Source organism: Marmota monax, unplaced genomic scaffold, assembly GCF_021218885.2.
Source record: "Marmota monax isolate L192 unplaced genomic scaffold, Marmota_monax_Labrador192_F-V1.1 WCK01_AAM20220418_F8-fsc00006, whole genome shotgun sequence".
Taxonomy (NCBI): domain Eukaryota; kingdom Metazoa; phylum Chordata; class Mammalia; order Rodentia; family Sciuridae; genus Marmota; species Marmota monax.
Genome location: NW_026693712.1, coordinates 9,672,047 through 9,696,208, shown reverse-complemented (window position 1 = coordinate 9,696,208; position 24,162 = coordinate 9,672,047). Strand labels below are relative to the sequence as shown.

The 24,162-nt window shown below is 48.6% G+C and overlaps 1 protein-coding gene across 2 annotated transcripts in view; it reads left to right on the top strand.

The window, feature by feature from the left end:
• The first annotated feature begins 359 nt into the window (after positions 1-359).
• The window catches only part of Ppargc1b (PPARG coactivator 1 beta), a 106,050-nt gene continuing 82,247 nt past the window's right edge, over positions 360-24,162 (top strand). For both annotated transcript variants that reach the window (XM_046460114.2, XM_046460113.2), the window contains exon 1: positions 360-506. In XM_046460114.2, coding sequence (XP_046316070.1) covers positions 429-506 — 78 coding nt within the window. In that variant the 5' untranslated portion in view covers positions 360-428. The remainder of the gene's footprint in view (positions 507-24,162) is intronic.

Genomic DNA, 24,162 nt, shown 5'->3' with positions numbered 1-24,162 from the left:
AGATTCTACGCTTCCTTGAGCCTCAGTTTCCCAAGCTGTGCAGAAGCAGGTTGTCTCGCAGTGCCCGCCCAGCGCTAACGCAACGTGATTCGCTCTGGCAGGAGTGGGGGGCTGCCCGCATTGCTGCGCAGGCATCCGGCTGCTGGCTGGGGCACAGCCACCTGGCTGCGGGTGCTTTTCTCCTTGCTGGGGGCTGCGGGACCGGGTCGGGGCGCCAGACGCTGCGCAGGAAAGTCGGGGTGCGACCCCTGGCTCGCGCGGCCGCTGTGCGGCCCCGCCCCCGCAGCTAGAGGCCCTGCGGCAGCCGGGACCCGAGCTCCGCCCTCCGCCTCCCGCCGGCCTCGCTGCCTCCTCCCTCGCTCGCTCGCTCCCTCCCCCCGGGCCGGCTCGGCGCTGACTCCGCCGCACGCTGCAGCCGCGGCTGGAAGATGGCGGGGAACGACTGCGGCGCGCTGCTGGACGAAGAGCTCTCCTCCTTCTTCCTCAACTATCTCGCCGACACGCAGGTACGGGCAGCCGGAGCCGCAAGCCGAGGCCGAAGTGCCGAGCTGCAGGGGCTGCAGCTGCAGCGGTGAAGGCCGGCATGCAGCGGTGGGCGCACTGGGGAGATCGGGGGTTCCAGGCTGCAGAGCCCCCCTTCTACCGCCTTGCGATGCGCACCGTTACAGGGGTAGGGAAGTGGAGGTCCCCCGGCGCGTGCTGAAGCACTGGGGGCGCACGGCTGCTGGGGAAGGTCTAGCCTGGGGCACCTGGAGTCTGCCCCCCCACCGCGGGCAGATCTGGGGGCACCGCGCCTCTTTGGGGAGGTGGAGCCTCGCCAAGGTGTGAGGGACCCTCAGGCTGGCGCGGGGTGCTGTAGGCGCGCCCTCAGCGCCCGGCACTTGCTGCCGTACTTTCACGTGGACTTGTGGCCCCGGCACCGGCTCTTACCCCCATCCCCGGAGACTCCCTGTCTTCCAGCCTCCGGTCCCCCAAGTGCTGCTGTTGGTCCCCCATAGCTCCCCACCCGCGCCAGCAGCGCGGAGTTTCCTGCCAGTTGCCGGGTAAGGGCATAGGGGTCTGCGGGGCACGTGGGCATGCGGGCGGAGATAGCGCCTTCCTGGTTTCGCTATCCGGCGGAGCCCCCCAGGGGGAAAGCAAGGCAGGATGGGGGAGGAAGGACTGTCTGGGGGCGCCTGGGTCCCCCTGCGGCGCGCGGCCCCGGCGCGCGTTCCTTGATGCAGGGGGAAGGGAAGGCGAGGCGGCGTCCCGGGCTCTGGGTGAGCCCCGGAGCCCCACTGGCGACACGCGCGTGACAGGAGAGGGTGCTCTGGTGTGCCGGGGGAGGAGGAGGGCGAGTAAGCTGGTGTTTTGGAGACCTGGGGGGGGGGTACTGCTGGGACTAGCAGTTACGGAAAATGTCTGCGCAAGGCGTGTGCGCCCCCCACCCTTTTCCCCCTTTTCCCCACCCCATGCCTGTTGCAAGTATAAAGTTTGGCTCCAGAGTTGGGGCTTTTTCTGCGGGATCCCGACTGCGGGACGCCGGGAGGCTGGGGATGCCGTGGATGCTTGGAGGAGACCCCGGATGCGGGGACACGCCTGGGAGCGGAGAGGGGCCGCCTTGCTGAACCGGGCGCGGCTCGCGGGGGCTGGTTTGGTACCTGGAGTGGGAACGCCGGTGCCGGCCCGTTTTGCATAACACGGGAAGGGAGGGGGAAGACGGAGGGGGGCCGGGAGGTGGGAGGAGAGAGGGAAACTTTGCTTCTTGTTATAATCTGCCAGTCTTTGGGCGGTAGCAGCTGTCATGGGACCGGGTGGGCGGGGAGAGGCTTGCAAGCTGACTCCTTGCGGTGAGACGCGACTTGGAGGGGGACGCAGCAGCGGAGACGTTCGGCTCCCGGTAGACTCCGGGTGGCGACTTCGGGCTGGCGGCTAGGACGGCGCGGCGTCGCGGGGTGTAGCTGAGAAGAAGCCCGCCGCGCGCGGGAAAAGGCCGGTCTTGGCCCTCTGCAGACACCCCTGCGTCCGGGGCCCTGTGGTCGGTGGCAGGCGCTATGGGTTGGGTTCTCGGCAGAAGCCGAAGGGGCTGGTGCGTGTGATCGCGCTTCTCCAGGTCGTGGGGAGTGTTTGGTAAGAGGGCTGTGCGCGGGTGTGTGTGTTTGTGTGTGTATGTTTGTGTGTGCACACGCTGCGCGCGCCGGGCGCGTACCTTTACCTCTGACGAAACTGCGGTGGAGCTCCCGCCGCCGTCGCCGGGCTCCGTCACACGCCCCGCGCCAGTGTCTGCGCCGAAGGCGGGTCCCAGCCTCAGGACCTCCTGACGATAGTCTGGGACTATAAGGACTGGGCTGGAGACGGTGACAGTGGGGAGCGGCCTCTGGGAAGACGCTGTCCCCGCCCTCCCCCCCCCCCCCAATCTCGCACTTGCCTGGGGTCTTTTCCAACCCTTTACACTAAGACACGGGTGAGGGAGGCCTGAAATAGACTGAGAAGACTGGTGTGAGGATTCTCCGCAAGGACTGTCCGGTCTGGACGTGGGTTTTAACTCCATCTTCATTGACTCACCAATAATTAATTATTTGCTCTTTTAGCTGCCAGTTAGACTACCCAGCAGGACTATTTAACCCAATGAAACTAGAAAATTGGGTAATCAGTTGTCAGCAGAAGCAGTGCAGTGAAAGTTAATCTGGGACGTTTGCTTTTTTTTTTTTTTTTAACCACGTGACAAGCCGAGGATCTTATGATGATCTTTGCCGGCCCAACTTGGGAAATGTAATTGATAGGACGAGCTTTGCTGTCACCCTTAGAAGGCTCAGAGAGCCCAGCCGGAAGAGGACCTGGGCGGGCCTTCGCGCGCCTCCTCATTTTACAGTTGGGGAAAGAAGCTCCGAGGAGTGAGCGGTTTGTACAGGACCACTCAGCCAGCGGGTGACAGAGCCACCCAGGGCTCCTGACTCCAGGTCCTGTGTGTTACCTCGAAATAGCACTGGACTTGGAGTCAGAAGGCCTGAGTGGAGTCACCTTCCCCACTCTCTGGCTGGGTGACCCCGGAGCAAGCCATTGTAACTCTGGGAGCCTCCATTCCTCCCTCTGTCAAATGGGACTTGGTGCCTGCAAGAGAATCCAATGACTGGTGGTGGGGGTGAGCAATGTTTGCATGTGAGATGTCTGATTGTTCCTACAGCCCCTTCTTCCTCACAACCCTTCCTAAACTCTTCCCTTCTCTGTCTCTTGCCTTGGGAGGGTTGGGGAAAGTGGATAAAAATGTAATTCATTCATTGTCCTGTCCAAAAGATTTTTGTTGTCTTTAATGTCTAACCTGGGGCTAAATTAGAGGGAGAACTTCTGTTTAGGATAGACTCAACTTTTACCCATTGGGGCCAAAGTACAAAAATTTAGCAGAACAAGGATTGTGAAAGTTTCTTGGAAAGGTTTAAAGAATGCATCTCAAAGGACTTTGGGCTGGTTTCACCTTTGTTCAGGCTGTGCCCCTTGCCGTGAGTGCCTTGCCCACCTATCCTGCATGGCCTTCTCCTCTAATAGGCCTTCCTGGCCCTGCTTGCCCTGCTTTCTCTCCTGGTTTTTATTGCCTTTTACAACCAAGCACTTTATTGTATGAGTCCTGTGTCCAGTAAGATTTTAGATGCTAGAATTGTGCCTTTTATTTCTTTGAGCTGGCATGACACCTGTCAGTGTGCTGAGCCCTGTTCTTTGCTCAGCTCTTGGCTAGGCACATGGATTACACACAGGGGCACAGCTGGGCCCTGCCAAGAAGAAGCTCCCAGGCTGACAGGGGAGACAGCTGGGCAGCGAGTGCATGGAGAAAGGAATGCAGAAGCTGCAGCTGAGGGCAAAAGCCTACACTAAATATAGGTTGTTTGAAGTCACTTGGGGCATCAGTCATGGAGGCCCAAAATGTCAGAGATGGCAGGAACTTTATAAATCATCTAGTCCAACACCTTATTTAAAAATAATTATAGAATTGTTAAAACATTTTTACTGCTAAGGATTAAGAAAAAAATAGACGTGTAAAAATAATATGTAACATTATCCAAAGATAATCACTGTTAGTTTTATATATATATATTTCCATACTTTTTTATTTCCTACTCATATTGGCCACTTCTTTAAAAAAATAAAATTTTTTAAAAAGAGTCATTCATTCTGTTTATGCCAATTTGTAACTTGGACTCACCCTGTTTTATAACTTGCCTTTTTCCCTCTAAACAGTATGCTGTGAACGTTTGTCCACATCAATAAATATTTTACTTAATATCTTGATATCTTAATGGCTATATGTATTTCATTGGTTTTCATTGTATTCAACAAATTTTTTAAATTTTTGCTTATTCAAGTTGTTTACCATTTTATTTTATTTTATTTGCTATTGTAAGCAATACTGAAATGAGTATCTTTGTGTGTATGCCTTCTTTCCTTTGTATAAATTCCTAGAAGTGAAATTACTCCATCAAGGGAACTATGCAGGCATTTGATAAACATACATCTGATTGCCTTCTAGAAAGATTGTACTCATTTACACACTCCCCATCAGTGTGTGGGAATGCTGTTTATCCATACCCAGATAACTCTTGGTATTTGCATTTTTACCAGTCTGTTCATCAATAAATTGGCATCCTTCTTGTTTTAATGTGTTTTTGTTGGATAATTTGTGATGCTGAGCTTTCCCCGATAGGATCATGGCCATTTGTGGTTCTATTACCAGCAAAGTTGTGTTTGTGAACTTGGTGCATTTTGCAATTGGTATCTGTCTCTGGGTTCTAAAGCTAGAACTGAACACCCAGAAGGGGCCCTCGCCTCTGGAAGGAAGACTTGGGAGAATGATTCGAAGTCCTCGTGCCTCCTTGCTAGGTCTGGAATATCACTGCCTCCACAGCTCTGCAAGCCAGGGCCAACCTGCCAAGTCAGGGTTCTTGCCATGCGTAGCAGCAGGTTGAAGTGTAGCCCTTGTTGGCTGCATTTGCCCACACTTTGTCTGCATGAGATCAGAGGAAGGAATTTCTTCACCTGAGCTCAGCTAGGAACACATTCCCCAGAGACCTCCGATCTACTTTCCCTGGGCTCCCTGGCTGGTGCTAATGATCTGGGTGCCTAAGAAACCCAGGAAAGCTGCCGGGCCCTGGGGGCTCATATTTCCTCTTCACCTTGGGGCCTTCCTCTCTCCAGCTGGTGCAGGCCAGCCTAGAGCTCCACTAGTTCATGGTATGAGTCACCCTTTTTTTTTCCCCCCTGAAATAATAGAAGGAATACTGGCTTGAGTCAGAAGCAGCCTTGCAAATGGGCCTTGGGCTTGGAAGTGAGGTCACGGCAAGAACATTGCAGCATGCAGGGCTGTCTTCTCCTTCATCGTCACCATCAGCCACAGTTGTTGAGCATCCTCCAGATCACTGCACTCTGCCGAGCCTTTTGTTTGCACTGTTCTATTTCATTCTCACAAAGATGCTGTACAGTGTAGGTGCTCTTTTACAGTTTTACAGATTTCACAGTGTGAGAGAACTCACTGAAGAGTACCTGCCAACACAGCCTTGGAGTAAGTGGAAGAGCCAAGATTAATGGGTGATGACCCCACCTGACCCCAGACTCCCCGAAGACAGGGATTGCTTTCTGCTTTTGTTCATCCTTGTTTTCCAGCACCTTGGGCAAATAAAGGCACATTATATGTAGAGAAGAAGGCAGAACTCTGAATTCCCTCTGCTTCTCTAGGTCTCAGTTTCATAATCTATGGAATGGGTATAACAGGCCTTTGCTCTCAGGCCCATTATAATGAAATAATATGATGTATATAATATGAGCATTGACCTATTGCCTTTAAAACTTGGAATTCTGTCTTTGAAACACTTTAGAAGGACAGGATCAAGCCTAGAGCTAACTACTCTGTCTGCAATCTTTTTTTTTTTTTAATAAATGTAAACAAGAGGAGCATAATTTTTATTTTGTAAGAATGAATGGAACCCAAATAAAATCATTTAGAAGATAATGTGCAGGGTCCGTTCCTGTTTGTCTTCCTCCAAGGTAATTGAATGGATGCTTCAGATTAATCCCTTGGACACTAGATTGATGTAGACTTATTAGGATTGGATTGATCTTTCTGTTCTTTCCCATTCTTTTGGTCTAGGTCCTTGTCCCACTCACAATTGGATTTTTAAAATTACTATGGGATAGATCTTTGCCCTATTAGACTTTCCTTCTCCTATTTGTCCTTGGTCCTGATCAGTCCTCTTAGAGTGCATGACTGATAGCACTATTTTTAAAATATTTTTATTTATTTATTTATTTTTGGTATTAGAGATTGAACCCAAAGTGCTTATCCACTGAGCCACATCTCCAGCCCTTTTTATTAGACACAGGGTCTTGCTGAGTTGCTTAGGGCCTCAATAAGTTGCTGAGGCTGACTTTGAACTTGCAATCCTCTTGCCTCAGCCTCCTGAGCTACTGGGATTATAGGTGTGTGCCACCGTGTCCAGCATTATTATTATTATATTATTATTTTAAGAGACACTTTAAGTTCACAGCAAAATTGAGAGGAAGGTCCAGAGGTTTCTCATATATCCCTGCCAACACAGCCTTCCCCATTACCCACTGCCCCCACCAGAGCGGTCCACCTGTTTCAGTTTATGACCCTACATGGACACGTTGTTACTGTCTACAGCCCACAGTTTACAGTTGTGTTCACTCTTGGTGGTGTTCATTCTGTGGGTTTGGACAGGTGTATAATGACCCATATCCCTCAGTGTAGTATCACAGTGGTTTCACTGTCCTAAAAATCCTCTGGCTCCACCTGTTCATTCCTATGTCCCCTCCTTCCTGGCAACCACTGATCTTTTTTGCTGTCTCCATGGTTTTGCCTTTTTACAGTGTCATATAGTTGGAATCAACCAATATGGAACCTTTTAGTTGACTTTTTTTCTTAGTGATTTGCACGAGAGCTCCTTCATGTCTTTCACGGCTTGATAGCTCAGCTCTCCAGTGCTTTTCAATTGAAGCCCCGACTTTTAAACCTAGTGTTTGAGGGCCTTCAGGTACTTGAAGTTGAAGAGTTATTCTTTATCCTGAGTTGTCTAGTTTCCTTAATTTTTAAATCAGGACTTTACCATTTACTAGAAGTGGGACTTTGAGCAAGTGACTTAACCTCTGTGATCCCAGTTGATTTATATACAAAAACTGGAGATAATAACAGCATGTTCTTCTGAGGCTCACTCCAAAATATGCCCTGGATTTCCCTCCAGGAAGCAGGAGAATAGACTCACAGGGTTCTTTGGGCCTCCTGTGTCTCCATTTCCACACTTATGCACTCATCCTGTAAGGCCCAGCTGCCCTGCCATTGCTGAGGGATTCCCTTGCTCTGGCTGGATCTCAGCTGCTCTGGCCCAGCCCTCCAGAGCCACCTGATGCGGTGGCACCCTGCTGGCTGTAAGCCCTCCCTGGGTCAGTTACCCCAGCTTTGGCCTCATCTGGGAAGATAATGGGTAACGGTGCTTGCCAGATGAGGTGGTGAGGAGTAGTGGGTGAAAATCAAGTGACGACCTGGGCTCAGGTCACCTGGCATGTGCCTGGCGTACATGAAGCAGAAGGGACAGACACACTTGTGTGGGTTGTGTCACTTAGGGAGTTACTCCAGAACCTTGAGCTCCACCAGGGCAAGGATTTTGTCCGATTCCTTTGCCATTTTGCCGGCATGGAACAGGCGAGTTCCCGGCACACAGCCAGCCTCGCGCTCGTCCCCAGGAGCGAGTGCATGTGCTAGACAGAGCCTCTTCAGGCACACAGTCCTCCTCACTCCGCAGTCTGCGTGCTGCGGAAGGATGGATGGGTGGATGAGTGCCAGGAAGGGAACTGGAATGTCCGCGGCCACCGTCCTCCTGTCCTGCTAATGCATACAGAGCCCCCCTGAACTTTAAGCCCAGGTGGAAAGCCTGTCCTCTGGGATGCCCTTCTAGCCAATGGTCCTCCTCTGCCACCCCCAGGCTGTGCTTCTCACTGCCCCTAGAGTGGACCAGCAACTCAACCGAGGGCTCTGGAGGGCAAGAAAGAACTGTTTCTATCCCAGATCGGCATTGTGGTTGCCCATTGAACGGATGAGTTTTAGTGCAGAAGAGTGTTGTGTGTTTGTGTGTGCTCTGAGAAGAACTCTGTCTTCTGTACATTTACCATGGAGAATGTCGCCTGTCCCGGAGTAGACAGTGGTGAGACAGTGTAGTGAACCCCCAGCCCCCACCACCCAACTCCCACCATTACTGACTCCTGGGCCACTCTGGTTTCATCTGCCCACATGTCATGTCATCTCACCCCTGAGAGTGCAGTTTAGCTGTAAAGAGACTTAGGGACATTTTTTTTTTTTTTTTGGTACCAGGGACTGAACCCAGGGGCACTTAAACATTGAGCCATATCCCCAGTCCTTTTCATATTTTGTTTAGAGACAGGGCTTCACTGAGTAGCTTAGGGCCTTGCTAAATTGCTGAGGCTGGCTTTGAACTCATGATCCGCCTGCCTCAACCTCCCGAGCCACTAGGATTATAGGCATGCGCCACCATGCCCAGCCGTAAAGAGACTTTTGATGCTATGACATGGGTTTCTCCCAGTAACCCCAGAAGGTTGGTTGTTTTCTCCACTTTGTAATGAAATTGAGTTGCAGAGAGGTTGGATCACTGGCTTAGGGTCTCACAGCTGGTGAGTGGCTGACCTGGGACTTCAAGCAGCTCCTTCCCCTCTGGCTTGGGTGGGCCCTCGGACAGCTCCAAATCCAGCTTGCTTTCTCAGCAGAGAAGGCACTGAGGTGCCCAGGGAGGCCCCAGCCTCTGACTCCCTGATCAGTTCCTGCTCAGCATTAGGACATGGCTCTTAGGGAGGGTTGGGGTGGGAATCCCTGTAAGAAACACTGGGTGGCCACTGGGGTAAGGTCCACCAGCACCTCTGGACAGGCCACAGTTTCCTCCTGCTCTTATTGTTACTAAATGTCGAAGGCCCCACCTGTGCCTCTTGCAGGTGACTGGATTGTCTTATTAGGACCATTCAGTAAAAGAAGCAGGACCCACCCGGAAGCAGTGGGGTGGGGTCAGTAGAGCTCAGAGAGGAGGGCCCTGGCCTGAGGTCACACAGCTGGGCTGGGCACAGTGCGCAGGGCCACAGTGGCAGCTAGACTCCCCATGCTGCTCTTTTCTTAGGACAGAGACTGAGATGCCACCTGGTCTAGAGTAGACCAGAAAGACTTTTACAAATGGGAGGGAAAAGTCATTGATTAAATATCCCCAAAGCTTTAATTACTTCTCTGTGTTTAAGGTAAGAAAACAAACATTTGCCCTAATCATTTAGAAGACCTGGAGGACTTTGAGTTTTAGAATTTGGCTTTGTTTAGGATCAGTCAGTCCTGTGGCCTTGGCATAGGATTTCTTTGTGCCTTAGGGTTCTTATCTAAATAACCGGGCTGGGGGGCTGGGGCTGGGGCTCAGCAGTAGAGCACTCGCCTAGCACATGTGAGATCCTGGGTTCAATCCTCAGCACCACATAAAAATAAATAAAAATAAAAGTATTGTGTACAACTACAACTAAAAAATATTTTTTAAAAAATGGGGCTGATATTTTATAGCATACATTTTAAAAGGTTTTGGTGATGACTAGTTGAATCAGTGCCTGGAAAGTATTTAGAGATGTTCAATCACTAGTAGCCCTTACTATGGAAGGAGATGAATATAATGTAGACCCAGCTATTTACTGATTTGTGGGACCAGGGATTGAATCCAGGGGTGCTTTGCTACTCAGCTATACCGCAGCCCTTTTCATTTTTATACTGAGACAGGGTCTTGCTAAGTTTTCAAGGGTAGCCTCAAACTTTTGATCCTCCTGCCTCTGCCTTCCAAACAGCTAGGATTCAGGTTTGGGCAACTTTACTATATATATATATTTTTTTTTTCTTCTTCTTCTTCTTCTTCTTTTTTTTTCCTTTTTTTTGGTGCTGGGAGTCAAACCCAAGGCCTTGCACATGCTAGGCAAGCACACTGCCACTGAGCTGCATCCCCAGCTCTACTCTTTGTTTTTTTGACTCTGAACTCTAGGCCCTTGATCCTGTCTAGGCTCTGAGGTTCCTCTATTAGAATATTTTATTTTCTCACCCTGTACTTTTTTTTTTTTTTTTTTGGTGGTGGTCTGGGGTGGTACTGGGGATTGAACTCAGGGGCACTCGATCACTGAACCACATCCCCAGCCCTATTTTGTATCTTATTTAGAGACAGGGTCTCACTGTGTTGCTTAGCACCTCACTCACTGTTGCTGAGACTGGCTTTGAACTTGCAATTCTCCTGCCTCAGCCTCCAGAACTGCTGGGATTACAGGCGTGTGCCACCACGCCCAGCTTCCCCTATATTTTGGGGAGGAAATCTCGCCTTAGCAAATTTTGCAATACTGACTTCTAGGAAACTGAATCTAGTTAGATGCCACTTGAAAAGAGGTGAAGAAACACAGATAGTGGTTAAGAATTCTAAGCTTTGGAGTTTGCCTAAGTTTTCAATCAGGGCTCTACCACTTCCTAGCTATGTGACCTTAAGCAAATGTCTTAATCTCTCTGATCCTTGTTGCTTCATATACACAATTGGTGATAATAATAGTGTGTTCTTCTTAGGATAACTTTTTTCATTTGTGTGTGTGTGTGTTTTGGTATTGGGGACTTAACCTAGGGGTGCTTAACCATTAAACTACATCTCCAGCCCTTTATTTTTTAAATTTTATTTTGAGACAGGGTCTCCCTGAGTTGCTTAGTGACTTTGCTAAATTACTGAGGCTGGCTTTGAACTTGCAATCCTCCTGCCTCAGCCTCCCGGAGTTGTTGGGATTACAGGCTTCCTAGGATAATTCAAAGTAATTGCAGAGGACACAGAAAGCTTATAGCACTGCTTGACTCAATAAATTAAGATGACAATGACAATGATATAAAATAAAAAAATCCACAAATGTCAACTTGAGCTTTCAGGGAGTTGGGTGTGCCTTAGAGACCGACATGCTTAACGTTCTTACCTTTAAGTGAGCATACAGACGGGGAACAGATGAGGGATGCCCCCAGGTCCCCGTCAGAGGCAGAATAGGCTCCTCTGCTGGGGTCTGCGTGGCCAGGGCTGGCTCTGTGTAGCAGAACTCAACTGTCTGGGACCCACTGTCTGGAAACTCAGCTGGGCGAGCCCTGTTGGCTGAGATGGATGCTCCGCGACAGCTCAGCAGTCGTCCTTTTCCCTGTGATTGCCTGGCAGAACACAGTCATTTAGCAGAGGGAGAGCGAGGAGACGCTAGGAACCAGGCCCTGAGCAGTTGCAGCAGCCGGCCCACCAGTCGCTCCCTGATGTTGCCATGGCAAACAGCCTTGGCAACGTGGCTGCTCACGCCTTTATTTCTGGTCTCCGGCTCCTTCCGGGGAAGTGTGGTACCCAGAACACTGGAGAGGGCCCTGCCCTGGCTTCTTGGCACTGAGGGTGGCCTGGCCTTCATCCTGCTGGTGATCCCACACAGCAGCCCCTGCTCAAAGCATCTGCAACCCACCCTGCATGGCCTGCGGACGTAGACTCCTGGACAGGGCACTGGAGATCCCAAATGCCCATCCATCCAAGTGTCCATCTATTTGTCAAATCAAATGAGAGAGAGAGAGAGAGAGAGAGAGGGAGAGAGAGAGAGAGAGAGAGAGAGAGAGAGAGAGAATTCCATTGTACCCCCTGTGGCAAGAGCACAACCACATAATGTGAACTCTGGCCTTATCACTAACACTTTCAAGGAAACCACTCTGCCAGCCCCTGTGCTAAATTCTTTTTTTTTAAATATATTTTATATTTTATTTTTTAGTTGTAGTTGAACACAATACCTTTGTTTTATTTTATTTTAATATTTATTTTTTAGTTTTAGGTGGTATCTTTATTTTATTTTTATGTGGTGCTGAGAATCGAACCCAGTGCCTCACGCATGCTAGGCAAGCGCGCTACCACTTGAGCCACATCTCCAGCCCCAATACCTTTATTTTTTATGTGGTGCTAAGGATTGAACCCGGGGCCTTGAACGTGCTAAGTGAGTGCTCTACTGCTGAGCCACCACCCCAGTCCCCTGTGCTAAATTCTTCACATGTATCATCCCTTTTAATCTCAATGGGATCATCTCTATTATCCCATGTCACAGTTGGGAGGACAGAGGCTGTGCCCAGAGTTGGTAGCACTGGTGCTATTCTGCAGGTCCTCTCCTAGACCAGGCAGCTTCTGGAGCTCCTCCTGTGAAGTATCTGTTCTCCTCACTCCTGTCATCTCCAGCTGCATGACCCAAGGCCAAGCTCCAGTGCCACCTTCTCTGGTTCTCCCCTCTCACGAATGCGCTCTTTTTTGCTCTGTGATTCTGCACTGTGTTAGAGTCGTGTGTTGCACTCTCTGCCTTGTGCTCTCTGTTACTCTGCTGAGGGATTTTTTTTTTTTCCTTTTTGGGTTTTGGTGCTATGGATCAAACCCAGGGAGGGCTTCCTTCATGCCAGCACCTGCTCTACTACCACTGAGCTGCTCCCCTTTCTGTCCTGGTGAGGAGTTTGACTTGGCAGGCAATGAGGAGTATGCAGAGCTTGTCGCCCCACCATCATCGTCGTTAAGAGTAATCATGTGAAATGACCTGGTATGTGCCGGGACCTAATCAAGGACCTTTAGGTGCACTGTCGTGTTGAACCTCATCCTGCCAGGGAGGTCACCTCTGTGATGCATGAGGAAGAAGAGGCTTAGAGAATTTCAGTGACTTTCCCCAAATCACCTGACCAGGCAGTGGGGGGGAGGGGCTGGGATTTCAACCTCATGCTCATGGCCTAGCTGCTTACTGCAGAGGAACTGCCTGTCTTCTAAGCACATGGTCCTGACCACTGCAGTGTGGCTAATCTGGCTGAGCACACAGAAAGGACTGGAATGGGAAATGGGGTGACGAGGCGTCCGAGGTGCAGCCAGTGGGTGGCGGTGCGCTTGTGTGCCTCTGCAGTAGATCTCATGGAAGTGAGTTGGATGTGGGAGAGAAGCCCACCAGCCAAGATGGGGTGCAGGATTTGGTTTGGAGAGGATTCTTTGGGGAGGGTACCTGTTTGCTCAGGACCCACCGTGCACAGGCCTGTCCCCATCCCTGGTATTCTCCCGAGCTTGGTTAAACGTGACACCAAGGCCTCTGCCTCTTACAACCTTTGTTCATGTTTATTCTTTGCCTTCCTCTCTTCTCTACCCAGTCATGACTGGAGTTCCCTAAGGAAAGGAGACCTTGCAAGCGGGCCTCACCATCAAATCCCCCAGGGTCTTAACAGTGTCTGGCACCCCAGAGGCCCCCAATAGATATTTGTTGAATGACTCAATGAATGAACAAATGCTGTTTGACTTTTCAGAAAATTCACCCAACATTTGCCTGTCCCCATAGGCTCCTTCTCTGTACTTGGAGCCTTGCTATGATAAGTGGGTGATATGAGTGTGGGGGTATTATATAAGAGGCACACTACCCTTGTCACCAAAGATAAGCCTTGCACACAGAGGAATCAAAGGCAAACACTCTGTGGAGCCTCTAGAACCCCTATCAGAATACCCCTGTAGAGGGCAGGGCTTGGTGGAATGTCAAACCACTGTCAGGAATCCAGCCAGTGGCTCTGATCCCACTGGGGAGGGGCTTTGAGCTTTAGGAACCTTGAGAGTACAGGGAGGTGCTTGGTCAAATGTCCCCATGTTCTAGGGAAATTGAAACCAGTAGTTCACAAGGAGCCTCATGCTCATGACCTAGCTGCTTACTGCAGAGGAACTGGCCTCAGGAGAAGAAAGAGGGGCCCTGGGAGGTGAAGGGCAAGGGGGAACTCAGTGATCATAGTCTCCAAGAGGGTTAGCTCCATGCTGTGTTGACCTGTCCTTGCTTCTTTGAATCCCCTTGTATGTGCCACCCCTTGGCCCTCCTACTTTAGGGCCAGTTCACTTTTAGTTTGCACACAGTTCTCTCAAGCTTGGTTGTCAGGTCCAGGCCTCATGACATGAGAGGCAGCCAATCTGTTCTGTTAGTGTGATTCTGTAGTCCTGGGGTGAGGGGTGAGGTGTACCAGGGGCAGACCTATGAATAGCTGCCCTGGTGACGTTGGGGGCCCCAGTTAGTGAAGGGGCAGAGGAACCTAACACCATCCCCTGCTTTCTGAATATCTTAACATATGAAAGTGCAAAGTGAATTGGCCATAAAAACGGTGTCTGGTGCCTGAGGACAGGTCTGTTCTGCTCAGTGTTCTCTGAGGGAGTGAGGATCATGCCGTGTATTTCAATATTACCATAAAAAATAGGAAGTCTATCCAAAGCAGAAAAAAAAAAAAAAGTTTAGCCTTTGAAGTGACTTATAAACTTTGCTTACTGTGCACGTTATCCCTCCATGATGCCAGATGAATGAGGAGTTAGACCGGCCATAAAGTTTTCTTTGAAAGTTAGCACAGACTGAAAATGAGATATTGTCTCTCAGATTTCCAAGGCTGCATGGGGGGGACAGTGTGCGTCCGGGCGTTGGGGACACTGATTGGCCTCGGAAGATAGTGTAGCTTAGTGATTAATGGAGCTTGGCTTCAGAGTCCACCTGTCTGGTTCAAACTTTAGCTTTATGACTTTTTAGCTGTGTGATCTACAGAGTTAGGTAGCTGTTCTGTGCTCTAGTTAGCCAGCTCCCAAATGAGAGTAATAATAGGACTTACCTTCCAGGCTCAGGAGAGCTAATCAGTAGCTCTCCACCATGAGTGCACATCAGAATCAGCTCTGCAGTTAAAACACCTGTAATTACGCATCTGGGGGCTGTCCCAGACCTTTTGAAAGAGAATCTTTGTGCACAGGCCCTTGAACTTCTGTTTTTAAAAGCTCCCTCCAATGACACCCCTGCTCCGGCCCTAAAGGCGGGATACTATTTGTAGAGTGTCTGGCAGTAACTCTGTTGGTTCCCTCCTCTCCCTGTTTTTCCCGCTATAGTTAAGAACAAAGGATAGCATTTAGCTGATGAATGACCAGGGGACAGATGAAAAGCGGAGTTATAGAGCCTGAATAAAGCAGGTTAGCCTCCTTATCTGCTGGTATTTCTATTGGATTTTCACATCAGTCCTGTGGGAACAAGAGGTAGTGTTCCCATTTTACGGATGGGAACACGGAGTTCCCCAGGGTGACATGATAGGATGCTACCGCTAATTCATTTTCAGATATTTATCTTTATCGCTCATCTACCTTCCTCAAGCCTCAGCCACAGGCCCGCATGTGGGACAGCCTATTTGAATGGGGACTACTTTAAGAGGCAGGTGGGTTGAAAGAGGGGGGGAAAGAGGGAGCCAGAGGGAATGTATACCATCTACAGACCCTTAGACCAGTGGTCATTTGACTTATCAGGACCCTTAGAGATTAGAGGGTGCTGGTCAATGTCCCAGGCCAGAGAGCAGTTTAGGGAGAGCAGCAGACGAATCCACTTCTGATGCTCACGTCACGGCCATCAGCTGCCCATGCTGCTGGGGCTCCGGAGTCTGCCTGCTGGTGACAGGGTCCTTTGCACTTGCTGTTCCCTCTGCCATGAGGCTCTTTGCTGAAATGCCCCTTCCCCTCCTTCAGGTCCTTAAGTGCCACCTGCTCAGAGAGGCCTTCCCTGACCCTCCGTTCCCCACCACCATATATTCCAGGACCCAGTTCTCTTTAAGGCATGTCATACTCCAGGACATGCAAGGAAATTCTGCAGGGTAGTGCTGCCTGTGTGGCTCCCACTGCATCCCTAGAACCTAGACTGGGGCCCTGCACATGCTGGGCACTCACCCAATGTTTTTCTTCCTTCCTTCCTTTCCCCTCAACTGATTTGTTTTCACTGTAGCAAAATACATGTAACATAAAATTCACCATCTTAGCTATTTGAAGGGTACAGTTCAGCGACATTAAATATTCTTGATATTGTACAATCATCACCTCTATCCATTTCCACAACTCTTTTCACCTTGTAAGACTGAAACTTTGTATGCAATAACTGCCCACCCACCTCCTCAATCTGGACAGCCACGCTTGCACCGCCTGTCTGCTCTGACTCCCCTGGGTGTCTTGTGTAAATGGACTCATACAATATTTCTCTATTTATTTATTTGAAATAGCTTATTTCCATTTAGCATAATGTCCTCAATGTTCATCCACATGGTAGCATGTGTCAAAATTTCTTTCCTTTTTAATAAGGTGGAAGAATATTCCTTTGAGGGCTTGTGCTTAAATCTCGTTTCTGTGTTCATTGAGAGACCTTTGGTTGTTTTTATGTTTTAGCTATTATGAATGGTGCTGCCACAAACATGAGTATAAAGATCTACTTTGAGCCTCTGCTTTCAGTGCTTTTGAGTATATACCCAGGGGTAGAACTGCAGGATCCTATGGTTGCTCTATTTTTAGCTGTTTGAGGAACTACCATGCTATTTCCCATGGGCCACACTGTTTCATGTTCCCACCACCAGTGCTCCAGGCTTCCAGTTTCTCTACACACTGGACAATACTTGTTTTTTTTTTGATACGAGTCATTCTCATGAATGTGAGGTGTTATCTCATTATAGTTTTGATTTGCAGTTCCCCAGTGATTGAGCTGTTTTTTCTTGCACTTGTTGGTCATTTGCATATCTTTGGCCATTTTGAATTAGGTTGTTTGGGTTTTTGTTGTTGAGTTTTAGGTCTTTATGTATTCAGGATATTAATCTCTTATCAGGTGTGTGATTTGCAAATTTTTTCTCCCTTTTGGTGAGTTGCCTTTTTACCCTGTTGATAGGGTCTTTTGATTCATAAAGTTTTAAAAATTTCATGAAGTCCAGTTTATCAATTTTCTCTTTTGTTGCCTGTGCCTTTGGTGTTGTGTCTAAGAAAATGATTTAATCCAATGTCATGAGTCTTTTGCCTTTTGTGTTTTCTCCTAAGTATTTTACAGTTTTAGGTCTTTCATTTAGGCCTTGGAGCTTTGTGGGGGTGGGGGGGAAGGTACCAGGGATTGAACTCGGGGGTACTCGATCACTGAGCCACATCCCCAGCCCTATTTTGTATTTTATTTAGAGACAGGAGCTCACTGAGTTACTTAGCGCCTCGCTGTTGCTGAGGCTGGCTTTGAACTCTTGATCCTCCTGCCTCAGCCTCCCAAGCCACTGGGATTACAGGTGAGCACCACAGCGCCCAGCTCTTTGAACCATTTTGAGCTATGTTTTGCTTAAGCTGTTAGGTAAGAGCTCACTTTATTCTTGTGTATCACTGAATGAATGAGCTAATCCCTTAATCTGGACTGGCCACTATGCTGAGCTCATTGAACCCTTCTGGCACCCTGTTTTTCACTTGAGAGACCTAGGGCTCAGAGGGGAGTAGTAGGGCTGGGGGGTATTGTTCCTTTGTTGACCAAACCATGCAGAGGTCCCCAGGGGCCAGAAGGCAGGAGGGATCAGGGTCCTGCTCAGAAGCCCTGCCCCAGTGCCCCAGTGACCTCACAGCACTTTCTCCCTGGGGTCAGGCCGCAGCTCCTCCCTATCCTGTGGGTGTGGCCCAGGTACCTGCCCTGCAGAGCCCTGGGCCTCCAGTTCTCTCTGGCTCTTGCTCTTTGTCCTAGTGGCTGAGGGAGAGGCTGCCTGGCTTGTACTTTCTGGTCTGTTCCCTGTCCCCCTCCGCAGGAATGTGACAACCTTCTCCTGTGGTCTGTAGCCTCGCCTTCCTGGGGTGGTAGGGGTGGTGGTCCTGGGCCAGTCACTATAGCTGGAAAGCCCAGAGGACAATTAGGGTGTCTTGGGTGGAGACTGCTTTGCCACAGTTTCCTTGGAGCCAGAGTAGACCCAGATCGACCGGAGTAGCCAGATGGGTCGGGGAAGTCCTGGGGAGATCAGGGTGGGCTCCAGGATGAAGTACAGAGACAAGCGGCAGGGGGGGAGGGTGTGCTGAGAGTGCACCCCAGAAGAAATCCTTCCTTTACCCAGAATTAGAAATTTAATGATCCAGGTGTGAGACAGCCACTGTCCCAGGTGATGAGCACAGCTGGGGCTTGGGGTTTGGAGGGTCAGAGTAGGCAGAATAGAACAGAGGCCGAGAACAGTTGAGTCAGGTGACAACAGGGTCTGACACTAGCAACTGAGCGACATGTAGCATGTCACTTACTCTGCCTTGGCCTCAGTTTCCTCACCTGTGAAATGGGGTAAAACTATGCATCTCAAAGGGTGGTTGAAAATGAGCAGATACAGTCTCTGGAGAGCGTGGCGTGGCATCTGGGTGTTGTTATTATCATTAATAATCACTAATCACCAGCGATTGGATGGCCTGATGACAGCTTGTGGAGGGAACCTGTTGATCCCATGAGTTCAGAACTGTGGACAAGCATTGGATTCCTTATTCTTTTTCTATCTATGAAGCAATCCCTCACTCTGCGGGAAAATGGGATTGCAGATTTGAGCAAGCCCTGCTCCTTGCCCTGGAAACAGATCTGCAGAAGACCCTGGAGGGTGGCCAGTGGAGAATGTCCAGATAGCTCTTGTAGCAGAAGGGTGTTGAAGGGTGAGCAGGAGCTGGCTGACGTGGTGGGGGAGGGAAGGAGCAGCCTGTGTGGCTGGTGCATGAGCAGTGGGTGACAGGGTAGGCGGTGGGGCTGGAAGATTTGAGCTTCCTGGAGGATACCCGGGAGGGTGCAGAACAGGATGAACCAAGTGCCTAGAAGAGTCACGAGTAGTGACACTAAGCTTTCCAGCTCCAGTCCCAGCTGGTGGCTGTTCTGGAGAAGTGAAGTCTTGGGAGGGTTTCAGGAGGAGGGTGACTTTGAGAGTGACTAGGTTTCCCCTGGGTCTCATAGGCTGGTGGAATGAGTGGTGTCACCTGTGATCTGCACAGCTCAGTGCAGGCCCCAAGCTGAGGGGAAGCCATGTGGGATTTGCCCTAGGATGGACAGGAAGCCTGGGGCCCAAGTTCTCTTCAGTAGTCCTGCCTCAAAGTCCTTGTCCAATAGAGGAATAGTCTCTGTCGTTGGTGAAGGTTACTTTATGGAGTAAGCCCTCAGCCGACTTAATGATGATGATAATTATTGCCATAATAATTATGACCACTACTGTTATGCCTCGTGGCACATCGCTGTGAAATTCACACAGCGTTTGCTCATCCATAATTCATACCCTTGTGAGGCTTTTCGTTTCCATTTTGTAGGTGAAGAGCTTAAGGTCCAGGGATGTTGAAGTGTCTTGCTCAATAAGGTCACCGTTGCAGGAACTTAACAGCAATGTGAGGTTTTTGACCCCTCAAGTCTGCCTGGTGGAGAAGGGATGATTTTTGAAAGGAGCCCCTCAGCCATTCCTGTCTGGGCCTGGCCTCGGCTGAGTTCCCCAAATTATCTCCAATTCTCCTTGGAGCAATAAACGCCAGACTTTCTGGAGTTGCAACATCCTCTCATTGTGTGATTTTGTAACAGTTGCAACTGTGAAACTCCCCCAGAAAAATGTAACTTCCATGGATTCCTCTTGATTGTGAGTTAGGGAAGAACAAATAGAATGTTGCAGCTGCTCTGGAGATTAGCCCTGAGCCGGGAGAGCTGTGCTGTGCCTGGGAGTCTGGAGGGGGGCCCGCCTGGGCTGTCCCTCTTTGCCGTGTGACTTTGGACAAATCTTGTCCCCTCTCTGGGCTTGAGTTCCTCTCTCTCCTATCTCTGCCATCTGTGTCTCATCTTTCTATATAGCAGCTGTTTTAGTGTCACAAGCCTGAGATTATGAATCACCGGGCTGTGTTGCTTTGGTCAATGCTGCTTGGAGCAGGACTGCCAGGTATTAGAGAGGAGAGAGGGGACTTTCTGCAGACAGATGGAGTCAGGGAACAGGCCCATCTAGGATGGGTGATGTGTTTCCCCCATAGGCAGTAGGCAAAGACACTTGCAGGTGCTTAGCTGCCCTGATTGGATCCCCTTTCCTGGTGACAGGTGCTACTTCTCTTTGAACTGCTCTTTGGAAGAAATTTGTCAAGGGATCATGTGCCAAAAACAGTGGGTTGGAAGGAGGAGATAGCGGAGGAGGAACTCCAGGCAAGAGAATCCCCAATTCCCAACCTCCCCAGTGAATCATGGAACATTGGATAAGTCATTAACGGGGGTGGCAAGATTGGGTGAAAATTGGGAACTTTAGGCCAGATTTTTTTTTTTTTTAAAGAGCGAGTCATTCAAATATATAATCTGTCCTCCAGTGATAGATTATATGTTTAAAATGATTTCTTTCTTTTTCCTCACAGTACTATTTTATCTGTATTGAAAATTTATTTTAATCTATAAATCCAATTGCCTTATAACTCTTCTCTCTGTTTTAGTTTAAAAAGTATTTTAATAGGGGAGGGAAGGTGGTTCGTGAACTCTCAGATATCTCGGGGGTTTAGACTTGGCTGTGGGTGCTCTTTGAGACTCAGGATGGCCATTATTAGGGCCCTGTCCCTGGTGTCTTTCACACAGAGCCACTTGTCAGCTCAACTATGAGGTCTGTAATTATTTAAAGAAAGCTCACATCAAGTGGAAAGAGTGACCATAATCTCTGTACCATGTGGCCAAGAGGCAACTCAACACCAGAGGCACCCATCTCTGCCTGGCCCTTGCCAGATACAGGATTGGGCAGCCCGGTGAGTTAGGTGACTGTGGGCTGACAGGCAGGTCCAAGGGCACCAAGTGGGTACCGGGCAGGCGGCCTGGCCCCACTTCAGCCTGGAAGATGGGATCTACCCATATACAGTGGAGGCTCTGTTCCGAGCTGAACAAAACAAGCTAATGTACAAGCAATTTTGTCTAGGAAACGGAAGCTCAAAATTATGAAATTTAAAACAAAAAATTTTACATTGATATAACTCAGACATTTATTTAATTGTGCCATAGTTTATCATCAAGCTCAAAGTGTTTCGGAGAAATTATCTCTTGCCTGGGATTTTTTTTCATTTGTATCTTGATTGTTTTATTCAACAAATGGAACATGTATTTTTTTTTTCACTTTTTAATTTTTTTTTTTTTTAGTTGTTGATAGACCTTCATTTATTTTATGTGGTGCTGAGAATCGAATCCAGTGCCTTATGCATGCCAGGCAAGTGCACTACCGCTCAGCCCCAGCCCCAGCCCCGGAACATGTATTTTTAAAAACTAAACATTAATGTCTGAAACATCTTTTAAAGTGATATTTTAAACATTTCCAATGATAGGGACTAATTTGTCAGAGAAAACGAGGCTGTCCCTACCCCATAGTCTCTTCTTTTGAGGAAATAGTCCTTAGCAGTTGGTGTTTCAACTTTTTGATAGAAATTGTGTGTATGTGTGTGTGTGTGTGTGTGCATGCACATCTGTATGTACATATTTATTTATTTTTGTTACTGGGAATTGAACCCAGGACTTTGCACATGATAAGCAAATGTTCTACCACTGAGTTTCATCTCCAGCCCCTGCACTGTATTTTTTCTTGTGAAAAGAAAAGTGGCAAATGTTAATTTGTTGAAAGTTCAGAGGATACAAATAGACAAAGGAAACAAAGTAAAAATAATCCCTGCACCCAGAAACAATCAGTCTTAAGCAGTGCTTTAAAAAACAAAAAAACGTAACGTTGTAAGCTGTATCAAGGCAAGCTTCTTCCCTCCTTGAGCACACTTTTCCTGCTTCCCAGCCCTCATTTATGGGCTGATTTCTGCCCGCGGCCTTGAGATAGAACAAGAATGTAGTCATAGTTTATTGCCCCACCATGTGAACCTCTATCTCCTCCTCTATAAAATGGGAACAGTTACTGCAGTATTAGTAGTCAGAACACACTCATCTTGGATCTGGAAGCTCATTCCAAGACAGAGTCATAAGCAGAGGTATGGCTGGGCTGTGCCTTTAGCAGCCTGTGCACACCAGGGCTCCTGCTGCGGCTCCCTGTTGTAATTCAGATAATAACTTGGTTTAGACAATATCAGATCACCTCCAAGTCTTTCACATGATTGGTAGCCATTTACCTCAGGCTTCAGTTACCCTCAAGGTGCAGCTTTGAGTCCACACTGCATACTGCATCTGTCTCTGCATAGTTTTGTTGATGGGTACAGATCAAGATAAACAGCCTTGCTGGGAGGGAAGGCATTCAAACCCAGGCTTCCTGATTTAGAATCTGTTACTCACCCAGGCTGTTGGAAGTGTTAACTGATCCACCTTGTGATGCGGGCTGCAATTGGAGCAGACCCAAGGGGAAGAGACTGGTGAGGGTCAGGGGGGTAGGGGTGGGGGAGCAGACCCCCTCCCCCAGGAAGATCCAGCTGCTCAATCAGCTAATTTTCATGCCAGTTTCAGCATACACCATGGTTCAGTGGGAAAGAGACAAATGGATTTGCTGTTATGTATTTTGAAAATGTAATAAAGGCCCTGGTTTAAAAAATTATAAGAGTTGCAAATGGAAATCATCCCCTGTATTCCCATTCCTGTGTTGCCATCCCCAGAGCAATTCTCTACCAATTTCTAAGGTGTTCTTCCAGAGATAAGCCATGCAGACACATGCAGATAAATGGTCTGACTTCCTGCCTCTTTTTTTTTTTTTTTTTAAATAGCAACAGAAGCAAACTCCGAACTGCTTAGTTTATGCAGCTTGCATTTTTCCATTTGCTATTTTGTAAAGATCTTCTCATATCAATATGTAAAGCTCCACCTCATTTTTTTTGGCCAGAGTGTTTGTTTAGTCTTCTGTTGGACAGTCAGGTTATTCTTAATTTCATGCTACTGGTCTGCAGTGATATCTTTGTAGGGTATCATTTTGCACACATGTGAGTTTATGCATAGGATAAATACCTGGACCCCTCTTCCCAGTCCAAGGATGTATGCTTTTTAAATTTTGATGAATGTTGCCATATTTCTCTAGAATTTCTCACAAAAATTCTATCAGTTTGTTTCCAGAGAAATGAATGACAAATTTTGTTTCTTCACATCATCCCCAACCTGTTATGTTAATCAACTTTTTTGATCTCTGTCAATCTGGTGTCTCTCTCTGGGGTTTTGATTTGTAGTCTTTCTTGCATGGAGAAGACTCACTTGTGTTTACTTTCCTATGAACTGCCTGTCAGGCTGTTGATTTCGTCCCTTATCAATTTGTGTGGTTGAGCTTATTGTACCCCACATAACCTGATATGAACCTGCACCCTTCTTGGGTGCCCCTCTTTCCTCTGGCAGCCCTGTTTGGAGCAGAAAGTTCCCTGGACTAGGGCTAGGGTCCCTACTCTGGTTCACCACCTATCTACTATGGGAGTGTGACTGTCACTTAAGTTGAGACATGCTTTTCTGTGCTGTAAAGTGCACATATTAGTTCCATAGCACAGTTGTTGGATGAGATACTCCATATGAAAGTGTTTTTATAAACTATAGAAAGCTGTCGCAACATAATATCACATTAATATTCGCTTGATTTCTGAGTGATTAGATTTTAGATACCCAACACCTTAGAGCTGAGTCATCTGGTTAAACAGGTCGACAGACCGAGGCTGAGAGAAAGAAGGTCCTTGCAGAGTTCACACCTCAGAGGCTGGGCCTGATGGGTAACCAGGCCCTGATCTGTCTTGCTCTAGGAGGAGCCATGGGCAATGTGGAGTTTCTTTGAGAGCATTCTTATTTTCACAATAAATGATCCCAACAACTATGACAGCATTTCTGTTTCATGGCTGATCTTCAGAGCTGAAAAATGCCTAGGATGGCACCCCTGTTCAGCTAGATCTTAGCTCCAGACCCTGCTCAGGGGGCTCAACCTTTGTGGGCCTTGGTTGTCTTCTTTGTGGAGGGCACAGAGCCATGGAGAGGGTCACTGAGACCATAATGCCAAAGCCCTGCCCACCTGGCACCTGCTGGGAGCTTGGTAGATGGTGTCATTTGTATTCTTGGCCTTGCAGGAGGTGTGGCGGCCTGAATGGCTGAGTTCAAGGCCTCTCTTGGCCCTCTCATGCCTTTGGGCATATTACTTCATCTCCCTGAGGTAGTAACAGGAGTCCTGTCTGAAGAATCAGTGAGTTTTGCATGTTGAGTAGTACTTCATAAATTAATGTTATTTAAAAAATAATAATAATAAAAAAACATACTGAAGTGCCTGTTATGTGCCAATACTGTCTAGATATTGGGGATTTAATAGAAAAGAAGTAGAGCCCTGGCCTTGGGGTCCACCATTGGGTCTTGATGTAGATTCTGTGGGGCCCCTCCTAAAAGCTGTAG